Below are 13,619 nucleotides of genomic sequence, written 5' to 3'. Positions count from 1 at the left end.
AATCATGTATTAACTATGAGTAACGGGCAGATATATTAAATATGGGTGAAGGGGCAAACATACTAAGTATGAGTGATAGGCTGGGCCAACAAAATCTCTGGATTTGTCTCCAGGCAGCCAAACCTTTAAGAAAAAAACTGCTACCTCTGCCCCAGTCAGATGGCCAGCCCTGGAAACAAATTCCAGAGCACTTGTGGCCCAGTGGAGCAGCCAGGGGTCAGCAAGCAGCTCAAAGCTCTCTGGGTTGAGCAGGGAGACAAGGGTTATGTTACTTAGTAGGACAGGGACCTCTTGTTTAAAAGCCAGCTTTCCACCATCACACCAGTCCCTGAGGCCGTTAGCTTAGAGCCTATTCTGGCTCATAGATTTGGAACTGTCTTTCTATGACTGGTTGGCCCCATTGCCCACAGCAACAGCACATAGCAAAACCACTCCCACCATCACCAGAAGAAAGTTCCAGCACAAACTCCTGTTTCCTCAGGTTGTCCATTGTCAGGGACAGGATGCAAGGGAGAGGAAAAGAGAGGGGCCAAAGTCATGATATACCCTTGAAGGACATACCTCCAGTGACCTTCAACTCTTCAAGGATCTGCCACCTCCTTCCAAATAGGGCCATTGATTGGGGGCCAAGTCTTTAGAGGAGACTTGACCAAATCACAGGCTCATGGAAGGAGCAATTGTTGAAGGGGAGATGGAAGCAGAGTTTAGCCTTAGTCAAGAGCTGTGGAAGAACACTCCACGCTCAAGCAGAGATGTGGACTAAGGAGTTGGGTGGGCAAATCTGGAACCCAAAGGAAAGTCTGTCATGTCAGAGGTTTATAGCTAAGAGTTTGTGCACAAGTTGGGCTGCAATCTAACTCCTAGGCTTAGCGGGGAACATCAACTTTACTTTGAGGTCACCGTATTATTGAAGGATCCTTGTAGTATATTCTTTTTCATTGTTGCTTATTTTGCTTATTTTTGTTTTGGGATGCTGTCTGTCTGTGTGTGTGTGTATCTCTCTCAGTGTCTGCCTCTCTCTCTCTCTCTCTCTCTCTCTCTCTCTCTCTCTCTCTCTCTCTCTGTGTGTGTGTGTGTGTGTGTGTGTCTGTATTAGTCAGGGTTCTCTAGAGGAAAATAACTTAAAAGAAAGAGAATTTGTTACAATGGCTTATAGGCTGTGGTCCAGCTAGTCCAACAATGGCCATCTACCAAGGGAAGGTCCAGGATCCAGTAGTTGTTCAATCCACGAGGCTGGATATCTCAGCTGGTCTTCCGTAATAGATCCGAATCTCAAAGAAGTAGACTCTAATGCCAGTGAGAGAGAGAGCAAGCAGGCAGAGAGCAAACTTCCTTCTTCCATGTCCTTATGCAGGCTGCCAGCCGATGGTGCAGCCCAGATTAAAGGCCTATTTTTCCACCTCAAAAGATCTGAATTAAAGATGTGTCCTCACAGCTCAAAAGATCCAGATAAAAAACGGGTCTTCCTACCTCAAATTATTTATGTAAGAAAATACCTCACAGGTGCACACAGGTACTTGATCTACATGTAATCAATCAAGTTGACAGCCAAGTTGACAGCCAAGTGTCCAAAAAACTCACAAAAGTTATTAACCCACAGTAAGCCCATTTCCCACCACCTGACTGCTGGCAGCCAGAGCAAAGGAAGATGTCAGTGATTAATTTCGGTAAGGGCGACAGTTTTTCACAACAGCCTTGGACTAAACTGTGGCTTTGTTAATTGATCTCATTAATGGGTCAGGCTTGTTAACCCTCTTAACTAGAGAGAGCACTGGGCCAAGGGGCAGGAAGGTTCCAGAAATCTCCGAGAAGCCCAGCTCACTTTTGAGCAGTGTTATTTCATATACAATGTATGGAGGGGAAACAGACTCGATTTATTCATTCTAGGCTTCGAGAGAGAAAGAATTCTGGGTTGGCACACTATGGGGGGCTGTGTGGTTGTATTCCAGAAACACTGCTTGGAGAAGCAGGCAGATGGTAAGGGGTTGCAAAGATGTGTACCACCCCTCCCCTCCCCTCTCCTCCCCTCCTCTCCCCTCTCCTCCCCTCCCCTCCCCTCCCCTCCCCTTCCAAGTTTGAGAATGGGGCAGCCTTGGCAGTTTTGCTGGGATTCTAGTCCTAGGGCTACGCAGGAGGAAGTGGCCAAGATCAGGATTGACACTTGGGCATAAAAGTACCGCGGGACGCTCCAGGCTAGGCCGGGTGAGTAGGCAGGGCATCCTCGGCAGTGGGCGGGGTGGGGCGTGGCGGGGGGCGGTGCTGAGCCTAAGTTGGCTCTGATCTTAAGTTTCTGCAGTCCAGGCTTCGGCCTTCCAGCTTCGTCTCTGTGTGTGCCTGGAGCTGCAGCCGGGGCCGCCATGGCGCTGCGAGTGGCGGCGTTCGACCTTGACGGAGTGCTGGCCCTTCCCTCTATCGCCGGCGCCCTCCGCCGCACCGAGGAGGCCCTAGCGCTGCCCAGGTAAGGGGACCCGCGCTAGGTCGGTGCCCCGCCGGGTGCCCTGCCCACATGTCCTGCCCAAGTTTCAAACTGTTTCCCAGGTGAGCCTGGGCGAGATCAAAATCATTGTCTGGTACTAAGACACCAGTGTGCACGAGTAGATCCATTACCCTTCCAAACGCTAAATAATGAAACCTTGCTAAAAGGAAAGAAAGAAAGAAAGAAAGAAAGAAAGAAAGAAAGAAAGAAAGAAAGAAAGAAAGAAACTTCAGAATTGCCCTTTGTGAAAGGAGGCGTTATAAGCTGTTTGCTACCGGGTTAATTCTATTGCTCCGGGTCATTAAAAGAAAGTTGAGTTCAAAGGCCGGTGGCACAGGAGAACGAACACAACAGTGTACAGAAAGGGCCCACGGCCCAGGGAAATAGGGACCGGGAGGCAGTCGCTGATACCAGAAAGTAGTAGTTCGGGTTTCAGATGGGGGAGGGAGGAAGCAAGGGACTGTAGAAAATGTTTGGAAGAAAAATATCAAAATATTCAGACGTGGGGCTGCAGTTAAGAACGGGTACTTGCTGAAGACTCAGTTTGAGCCAGCAACCATGTCTGGTGGCTCCAGGGTATCTGACGCCCCCTTCTGGCCTCTTAGGGCACTTGTACTCACAGATGCTCATACAAATACAATTTTTGGTTTTTTGGGGGGGGGGGGGTTGTTTGTTTTATTTTGAGCTTTTTGTTTTGTTTTGTTTTGTTTTTGAAACAGAGTTTCTCTGTGTAAACTTGGCTGTCCTGGAACTTGCTTTATAAACTGGGCTGGCCTCAAACTCATAGATTTGTCTATTTCTGCTTCTCAAATGCTGCAATTAAAGGCGTATACCACGACTGTCCGGCTATACACAATTTAAAAAGTAATAAAAAACCGGTTTTCTCAAGACAGTGTTTCTCTGCGTAGCTTTGGCTGTCCTGGACTCGCTTTATAGACTAGGCTGGCCTCGAACTCACAAAGACTCACCTGCCTCTGCCTCCCCGAGGGCTGGAATTATAGGCATGTGCCACTGTGCCCAGCTAAAAAATAAACATTTTTAAGAGCCAGCTGTTACTAATTGTATGTGATCTCATAGCTGGTATTTCTTCTACTTTTTTCTCTTATTTTCCAACCTCTCATTTTACAAACATGTTTTATAACCAGAAAGGAAAAAAGGGTGTAGTGGCACATGCCTTTAATGCCAGTACTCAGGAGGCAGAGGCAGTCGGATCTCTGTGAGTTCGAGGCCAGCCTGGTTTACACAGCGAGTCCAAGACCGCTAAGGGTACACAGAGAAACCCTGTCTCAAAAAACAAACAAACAAACAAAAACCAACTAAAAAAAAAAAAAGATGAAAAGTCGCTCTGATGGGACCCAAGGGAAAGAAGGAATGGGTAATTACAAATTACCACTGAGAGGAAACCACATAATGGTCGCTTGGGGTCTGGAAAGCTGCCTCATTTGATGATTCTAGAATTCTTATGACACTAAAGGCCAACAGGAATTAACCTTCATATTGTATAAATCATGCAAGCCAACCCAGAGGATGCTTAGCATCTAGCACCAGGCCCCTTTTCAGGTACAGAGAGGAGGGTTCCACCGGGAGAGTCCTCTGCTTTGTCACACAGTCAGTAGATTCTTCCCTCTCTACTCATTGTGACTTTGTATCTTCCTTGGCTGCTGCTCTGGAAAGGTTTCTGTTCAGAGAGAATAAATACATCAATAACTAGGAAACAAAGAATAAACAAGTGACTACAAAGTCCACCATGGATTCGGCACACTGCAACTAAGAAGAATTTGGCAGAGGACTATATTTGAAAAAGACCCACCTGTGCTTGCCCAATAGGTGTCATGCATTTGGGTGGGGAAACTGAGGAAGGAATGATGAGTTCATTTCCTTTTTTTTTTTTTTTTTTTTTGGTTTTTCAAGACAAGGTCTCTCTGTATAGCCCTGACTGTCCTGGATTTGCTTTGTAGACCAAGCTGGCCTCGAACTCACAGAGATCCACCTGCCTCTGCCTCCCAAGTGCTGGGATTAAAGGTGTGTGCGACCACGTCCGGCGTTTAACCTGTCTTTTTTAGTCATCTCTCCTGCTAAATAAGACATTGCCTTTCACTTTGACTTTGGGGTAAGGATTAAATTAGCTGCAATGTAAAGTGGACAGGCAGCTGTGTTATTGGTCCGTGCCACCATTTACAGAAATTCTCCGTGTCTACAGGGCGATGCTCTGAGCGTGCCACTTGATGGCACCCCACACAGTTCCTTTGTGGCCATGATTAGGGCTGTTGCCAGGTGCTGTAGAGTAGGCCATGGCTAAAGGAGCTGACCTCAGGAGGTCAGAGTGCAGGGCTCTGAGCTTGTTTACCCATCAGATGTGCGAGCTAATCATGTAGGTTTCAGAAAGTAAAGTAAAAGCATCTTCCATGCCCTGGGCATTTTCAGCATGCTTGCCTGCAGACATAACAACTCTGCTCACACTAGTGACCAAAGTTCAAGGTGACAGCAGTACCCTGAGAAGAGCAACATTCTTGGAAGTTTTCTTGTGTCTCCTATTATTTGTTTGTGTTTTGTTTTCAGTGTATGTGGGTGGGGGTTCTGTCTGCGTGTATATCTCTGTACCATGTGTATGCCTGGTGCTCACGGAGGCCAGAAGAGGGCGCTGGCTTCTCTGGAACTGGAGCTCAGATGGTGATGAGCCATCATGTGGGTGCTGGGACTCTAACCCAGGTCCCTTGGGAGAGCAGCTGGAGCTCTCCAGCCCCCCTTGTATCTCTTGATTCACCAGTTTTCTGTCATATCCCTTTCACTATTCACTGCCTTGATGAACCATTCTTAAAGTACAATGCTCAGGGGCTGGCGAGATGACTAAGCTGACAAAGGAGCTTGGTACCAAGCACAAAAACCTGAGTTCTATCCCCCCAGACCCACATGGTGGATGAAAAGAACTGATTCGCTCAAGTTGCTCTCTGACTCATACGTGTGCACTATGGCACGTTGCATGCATATGCACACATAATACACATAAATGAATGCAGTAAAAATTAGAGTCCATGTTTTCCAATGGCAGGTGAATTTTTGTCTGTCTCAGACTGCTTCTACTTTAAGATAACCCCTGCCTGCTTGTGCTGTATAACTGTAGCAAAGTCCTGTTGCAGCCAGGCTATTTTTGTTTGTTTTGTTTTTCATCGATCCCCGTTCTCCAAGCTGAAATAAATATTTCCCTAAGTTTCCCCATCTCGCTCATAATACTGTAATTTCCTGCTTACCTGTCACTGTGAGTTCCCTAAGGACGGGGCTGTCATTTTCCCATCTTGCACATCACAGGTTGAGGCACACAGCCAGCCTTGCGCACCCTAGGCATCTAATAAATGCTTATGCCATCCAACTGCACTCTAATTCTTAAAACTGTAGGGCGACTGCTAAAGGCCGTGGGAATCTCACTGAGGAAATGACAGCGTTCTGACCCTAGACTGAGATGGTATTTGCATTGCTCTGAGTTCACGTATATACGTTGTCGAATGATACATTTAAAATGCGTTAATTTGATGTCAATTGCACCTGAATAAGATTGTTGAGAAAAATACAGATGGCAAAAGTGTGACAGAGATAAGAAAGTTGGGCAAGGCCACAGGTCTCAGAGTGAATGACTTTACCTGAAAGAGGGATAGTCTGTTAAAAAAAAAAAAAAGGCTCGCTTCCAAAATCAAGGTTTCAACAAAGTTGATGTCCTAGTTTGCTGTTGCTGTGATGAACACCGTGACAAAGAACAGCAGCGTGGGGAGGAAAGAGTTTGTTTGGCTCACAGGTTACAGCCCATCACCTAGGATGCCAGGGAAGGAACTTAGAGCAGGAGGGACCTGGAGGCAGGAACTGGAGCAGAAATAGTGGAGGATGCTGCTTACTGCCTTGCTGTTCCTGACTTTCTCCACTACCTTTGCTATAGAAGCCAGGGATGGCTCTGCCCATGATAGGCCAGACTCTCCTACGTCAATCATTACTCAGGAAAATGCCCCACAGACATGGCCACAAGTCAGTCTGATGGAGGCAATTCCTCAACTGAAGTGCTCTCTTGCCAGGTCTGTCTAGATTTGTACCAATTTGACAAAAACTAACTATGACAGGACGATCTACACCGTGTCAACGTTGACACACAAGCATATCCCTTTAGGTAATACCCGTGTCATTGCTTGTACCCAAGACACCCCCCCAGGTTAATATTACAATATAAAATACAGTCTGACTTTTAAAGTCCCATAGGCTTAAAATTTTTTCAACATTTAACATTCTAGGATCAAAGCCAGGCATTGCAGCGCATGCCTTTAATCCTAGCACTCCGGAGGCAGAGGCAGGTGGATCGCTGTGAGTTCAAGGCCAGCCTGGTCTACAAAGTGAGTCCAGGACAGCCAAGGCTACACAGAAAAACCTTGTCTCGGAAAAAAAACCCAAAAGATTAATTAGTTAATTAATTAGGTAGTTAATTAATTAAAAAGACTCTACTTCCCCAGAACTGCCAGCTGCAGCACACACAGTTTGTCTCAAAGGCTCAGATGTGGCTCCACGCCACACCTGTCACTGTCCTAGGTAGATGTACCATGGTTCTGGTGCTTCTAATATGTCGGAGTCTCCACTACAGCTGAGGCTGGCCTCCTTGCTGACCCTGCCACACAATGCTAATGTTCAGTTGTTTTCCTCGAGTCCTTTAATTCTGCAGCGTTTGTGTCATCAAAACTAATACCACTGGGGAGACTCTCACAGGTTGCCGGGCTTGGCTGCCAGTGGGAGATGCAGCCTTGGCCCTGACCACAGCTTCTGCATGCTAACCCTGATGAAATACCTCCCAGAAGATTTAATCACAGTAATTCTGATCTCTTGTTAATCACATCTGAGTCTTCAACCCCAGCTGGCCCAAAGCCACAGGTTCTTAATGCAAAAATCTCACACTGTGTTTGTGACAGTGTGTCCCCTCCGGTGAATCTCTCAACCATGTTCTGTGCTCGTGTGTGTGTGTGTGTGTGTGTGTGTGTGTGTGTGTGTGTGTGTGTGTCCAAATAGCCTCTTTTTATTATAATACTGATCATGTTAAATCAGGACCAGCCCCAAAGGCCTTATTAGCCTCATTATCACCTTAAAGATTCTTCTCCAAATATAGTTCCATTGTAAAGTCCTGGAAGGTAGAAACTTCAGTGTAGAAATCTTGAAGGAGAGCTATTTCAGTCCTTGGCACAGGAAGTGTTTTTAGAAATCAGAGATTAGGAGGAAATAGGAACTATACGTGCATAATAGATACAGGGGTCAAAAAAAATGTTCCTTCTGAAGACTGTGAGCTAAGAATGGCTATTTGTGAACAGCCTTGACCTTGGCTTATATCTTCCCGTCCTGTCTGACAGCAGCCTGTCTACGAATACAAAGGACAGCTGTCTGTCCCTGCCATGGGACACGTGCTGAAGCCATCAGAGAGCTGGCGGTGACACTGTTTCTTGTGTCTTCCAGGGACTTCCTGACTGATGCCTTCCAGCAGGAATGCCCAGAGGGACCCAGTGAGCAACTTATGAGAGGGAAGATCACGTTTTCCCAGGTGACGGGGCACTGGGTGAACTGCTGGGGGCTTCTCAGCATCTTTCCATCCCGGCCCCAACCTTCAACTCCGTGTGGATGTCACCGTGACTTCTCCACTCCTGCCACCCCCATATAATTTACAAAGTGGCAAGACGCTGTAAAGTGTGTTTAGAACTGTGTTGCAGTCTGTCTCCATCAGCCTGAGGGACAGTCCACGCCTTGAGGAACTGTGACAGGAAACATGACAACCAGAGTAGCTATTTCAGACAGGGCCGCTGGAACCATTAACTCAGTAACTACAGAGCAGGGGACTTTGGGGTCAGGGGCTAGGGTTTGAAGCTATAGGCCCTACTTACAGAGCAAGACCACAGCAGGTTGTTTAACTTCTCCAAAGCTCCATTGTGCTGTTAGTAAAATGAGGTGATGACACCCCACCAGCTGAGGGTGAGGCCTGGGAGTGCTCAGTGCTGTATGTATCACCCAGTCAGAGGCCAGGAAAAAAGTTATTCCTGGTACTAAAGTCTCTCTTTTTTTTTTTTTTTTTTTTTTTTTTTTTTTGAATAAGACAGTCAACGAGTGTGTCTATAAAGAATCTGTCTATAAGCCCACATTTTTTTAAAATCTGCTTTTTGAAAAATTGTATTACAAAGCCGGGTGTGGTGGCGCACGCCTTTAATCCCAGCACTCGGGAGGCAGAGGCAGGTGGATCGCTGTGAGTTCGAGGCCAGCCTGAGCTACAAAGTGAGTCCAGGATGGCCAAGGCTACACAGAGAAACCCTGTCTCGAAAAACAAAACAAAACAAAACAAAAAAAAAAAGAAAAGAAAAGAAAAATTGTATTACAGACACTTATTACTCTATCAGAGAACTTGGGGACCGCCTTGGTTAAAAAAAAAAAAAAAAAAGAGCATAAGAAACAGAGAGGATCAGGGTGTCTGACGGAAGCTGGTGTCTTCTATATGTGACAGGGAAGCTACAGCTGTGGAATCTCAATGTGGCCACCTAAACAAGGCCATCACAATGATGTCATCAGTTGCTAAGCCAACATGGATGAGGCAAATCTCACAAGACCCCAACCTAGATGACGTGCTATAGACCATTTATGATTTCTGAGACAGACAGAGAGAAATCAGTCTTCTCCAGGGATGAGCCACCTAATTGATTATCCAATCCCTGGTGGTCAGCCCTAAATATACATACATGCATACACACACACATATATGCATGCACATGTGTGCACACGAACACACACATATAAACAAACAAGCTACACTAAATTGGAGGAAACACAAGATGAGTTGGGGGAGTGAGAGGGAGGGGCTGACATGCTGTAAATACAGTACTCTTATATGAAATATTTGACAAATAATTGAATTAAAAGGCACACACAAAGCATATGAAAATCCCATAATAAAATCAATTACTTTTTGTGCTAACTCCAAATTAATAATAATAATGATAATAACATGGAAAAGGCTCACTTGTATGTGATACTGCTGAGAACTCTGTAGTCACTTTACCATACATGCATATGCACACACATGCCTATGTGCACACACACACAGACACACCATGACAGTAGAGGACAGTTACTCCAGTGCCATGGAGAGCAATGATCTCTGTAGCTTTAACCACTAAAAACGTCTTCAGCAGTGCTGTTCAGACAAGGGAGGGGATGCTGCACATTTTCCGTGCTGGGGGGCGGTGATGGTTTTAAAGAGAATTCCCAGCAAGCAGCATCATGACCTGCATCTGACTTAGACTTCCTGAGCGGTTTCTGTTAATCTAGAAATTCACTGGGTTAGAAGTCTGAGAAGTCAAATTATACCAGAATAAAAATGCCTAAAACTTGAATCTTTTTTTTTTTTTTAATTCTATTTGGAAGTTGCCCTAGTTTGCTTTCTATTACTTGGTGACAAACACCATAACCAAAAGCAACTTTGGGAGAAAAGAATTTATTTGGCTTACAGTCCATCACTGAGGAAAGTCAAACATGTGGAGGTAGACACTAAAGCAGAGACCATGGAGGAGTGCTGCTTATTGGCTGGCTCTCAGGGCTTACATAAATTCAGCAGCCTTTCCTGTAGCAACCAGGACGCCTGCTCAGAGGTCCTGCCTCAGGCCAGACCCTCTCACATCAATCATTAATTTTGAAAACAAAAATGCCCCATAGATGTACACACAGACGATGTGATGAAGGAATTTTCTTACTGAGGTTCCCTCTTCCCAGATGACCCAATCTGCCTGAAATTGACAAAAAAAATCTGAGCAGCACAGAGATGACTTTTGTCGCTTAGCTCCCATTTATGTACAGTATGAAAATGAAAGGTGCACATGGTATAGATCTGGGCAAGATTTCCAAACTGAACACACCTCGTGTCTTTAGCACCGGGCCAGAAACCATGGCAGGCATGGTGGGATCCTCTCCCTGTGCCCGTAGACATGACCTTTTCACAAGCAACTTCTGATTCATCCCTAGCCTGCATCGTGTTTGCCTGTGTTAGCGTTTGTACAAGAGGAGCTCTGCTGTTTGGCATCTTCTGCGAGGCCTTGTGTACGCGGTGTTCACAGGTGCTGTTGCAGGCAGGCTACTGGGGATCCACTGTATGGGTGAACCCCACTCTGTGTACCTATCCCGAGACTAATGGGCATCTGGGCTCCATGCATAGTGGTGACTGCACTCATGACTCAGTCATCTCCAGATGCTATACACTGTTTTATAGACGATGCCCATTGTCTCCAGATACTATACACTGAGGGTTAGGGCTTCAACATATGCACTTTCAGTGGGATACAGTCATTTAATCCATCATAAGTGGCCATAATACACACACACACACACATACACACACACACAAACACACACACACACACACACACACACATCAGATAGCTTAAACAGAAGCTGCAAAGTTCTAGATTAGAGTCTCAAGAGAGGTTGGTTTCTTCTGAGGTTTCTTTTTGCAGGCAGCCAGTTTCTCACCGGGTCAATACATGGCTTTCTGTGTGTGTGTGTGTGTGTGTGTGTGTGTGTGTGTGTGTGTGTGTGTGTGTGTGTATTAGCTTTAGGCTGCTACAATACAACACTTGAGGCAATTAACTTCTAAAGGGAAAATATTTAGATAGCCCATAGATAAGAGTCCAGTCCAAGATTGGACAACTCCATGGTGCTTGGCCACTGGTACAGGCTGGTACATTATGCACCAGTTAGAAGAGAGAGGCTAGGAAACTAACACCCCACAATCCCCTAAAAGCATATGCTCCCACTGGCCTAAGGACCTTCCACCCCCTGTGTCTCCCAAAGACTTCATTCCCAAACAATAGTGCAGCCATTTGCGTCAAACTTGGAGGACAGTCTCTCTAGTTAATGAGAGCATCAGGCTGTGTTCTTATCTCGTCCACTGAGGATCCATCTTATTGGATTAGAATTCATCCCAGTGATCTCATTTCACCTGAATCTCATCTTTAAAGACTTTATCCCCAAAAGTCAAATTCTGAGGTACAGGGGTTAAGGACTTCAGTGTTCCAGTTTTGAGAGGACCTTATTCATTCAGCCCGTAGCAGCAGCCATTTGTGCAGATTCCCTTTGAAGCCTGGCTGTCATCTTAATGTCTGTGACCACTTTCCCCAGTGCATGTGTTAAGATTCTGACCCACGGTATTAGGGCTATGGAACCTTCAGCAAGTAACTAAGTCAGAAGAGTGCAGCCCTTCCAAGTGAAGAGTTAGAGTCCTTGGAGAAGGGGCCACAGAGAGTTAGTTAGAGCCTTCTCCTTTGAGAGAAGTGATGGGCATCGTCCATGAAACAGACACCATCTGTCTGCATCATGACTTTGCCCTTAGAATTCAGAATTGTGGGGAAGGAATTTAAGGTGCTTCTGAGCTCCCCAGCTTCTGTTATTTTATTGCAGCTCAGAGCACTTTTAGCCATTTTTCTCAGGGAACATGTTTCTAGTCTTGGTACACACACACACACACACACACACACACACACACACACACTTGCGCTTAATGGTGCTGCCAAATCTTCTCTAAACTTTGCAACCACTGACCCCACTACCCACCCACCCCACAATCTGTTTTCTTTCCAGTGGGCACCACTCATGGATGAAAACTGCAGGAAGCGCTCCAAAGCCTGTGGAGGCAGTCTTCCTGAGAATTTCTCCATAAGCCAAATATTCAGCCAAGCCATGGCAACAAGAAGCATCAACCGCCCCATGCTCCAGGCAGCTGTTGCTCTAAAAAAGAAAGGTAAGAGCCTCCATGCTGCACATCTCATGGCTCAACTACACCAGAGCCCTCGCGAAGCTAGGATCAGAATATAATGAAGTGCGTTTCACGGTCACAGATCTGACACACTCTTGAAGCAAGCAACCACAGCCTGCTTTACTATATGGGATGACTCTGCACTGTTAGGATCCCTGAGGAAATGCCATAATTTTATATAATAAAGCAATTGCTGGTAACTGCTGGATGAACAGAATTCTGCTCTTTCATTGGTACTAATTGGTATTAACAAATATTCAAATGACCAAAGTTTTGTCACAGATCTTAAAACATGGCTTCTCAGCAACTCTGATTTTCCCAGTTTTTGAGTGTCCATCTTTGGACATCAGGGTGGCGGCGCTCTGAGCTGGCATGAGTACAGATGACGCCATGTGGTCTAAGACATGAGGTCATATGCATCTCGTGGTGACTGCCTCTCCTTTATGAGCACCAGTGAAACCGTCCACATCAGACTTGCGTCATTGCATTGACCAAGGCATCTGACTTAGGTCCTCTGTGCTGCTGTGTAACAAACTAAAAGTAACAAAAGTAGAGAGTTTTTAAAGGGAAGACATGGCGCCATTATAGCTCTGGAGGCTGAGAAGCACAAGCTCAAGAGGCCCAGGCTTCATGCTATCCCACACCATGTTGGAAAAGGGAAGGGCAGAATAGAGTGTGAGTGTTGGAGAGACAAGCTCTCCAGCCTGCAGCCCCCGTTATTCTAGAATAGGTATTGACTTCCTCCATGAAGGCAGAGCTCTGATGGTCTGGTTGTTTTTGTTACACTTCTGCCCACTAACACTGTAACAGTAGGAATTAGGTTTCCAACACAAGCTTTTTGGGAGACACATTCAAGCCATAGCTCATCCCATGTCCATCCCTCTCCCCTTGTCCTCAGCTCATCCGTATCTTGTTTCTAACATCTCCTGTCTCTTGCCATGGCTGACTGGGTAGATGGAGCCAGGAGAAGGTGCTGTCTCTTTTCGGGTTTCTCCAGTTTTGAAACGGGAATGCAGTTCCTGGTGGTCACAGCAAGAGTTTTGTTTTGGTTTGTTTTGTTTTTTTTGTAAACATCTTGAGGTCCTTGTGCTCACAGATAAGGACTAGGGAAACAAGAAATGTTAAACATGCAAGGTTGTCTCTTCAAAGGATGAAGATGTACACCTGTTTCCTGCCAGGAAAGCGCGGAATGAATGCAATTAATAGCCTGGTGACCTGTGCTGTCTGTAGGGCCAGGCCACATTTGGATCCTCCAGACTATTATGTTTATCTCAGCCATCCTCCCTACACGCTTCTCTGGAGCATTGTTCTGAGTCAATAGAACCCATCTTTATGGGAGAG

General features: G+C 45.9%; 1 protein-coding gene across 1 annotated transcript in view; it reads left to right on the top strand.

Annotated features, from left to right (window-relative positions):
- Window positions 1-2,276: 2,276 nt before the first annotated feature.
- The window catches only part of Ephx2 (epoxide hydrolase 2), a 38,129-nt gene continuing 26,786 nt past the window's right edge, over window positions 2,277-13,619 (top strand). Inside the window, exons 1-3 of the mRNA XM_051160735.1 lie at window positions 2,277-2,458; window positions 7,949-8,033; window positions 12,104-12,263. Coding sequence (XP_051016692.1) covers window positions 2,358-2,458; window positions 7,949-8,033; window positions 12,104-12,263 — 346 coding nt within the window. The 5' untranslated portion in view covers window positions 2,277-2,357. The remainder of the gene's footprint in view (window positions 2,459-7,948; window positions 8,034-12,103; window positions 12,264-13,619) is intronic.

The sequence above is a fragment of the Acomys russatus genome, chromosome 18, assembly GCF_903995435.1.
Source record: "Acomys russatus chromosome 18, mAcoRus1.1, whole genome shotgun sequence".
In the NCBI taxonomy this organism is placed as follows: Eukaryota; Metazoa; Chordata; class Mammalia; order Rodentia; family Muridae; genus Acomys; species Acomys russatus.
The sequence above is the reverse complement of the archived record's forward strand: the minus strand, read 5'-3'. Positions and strand labels throughout refer to the sequence as shown.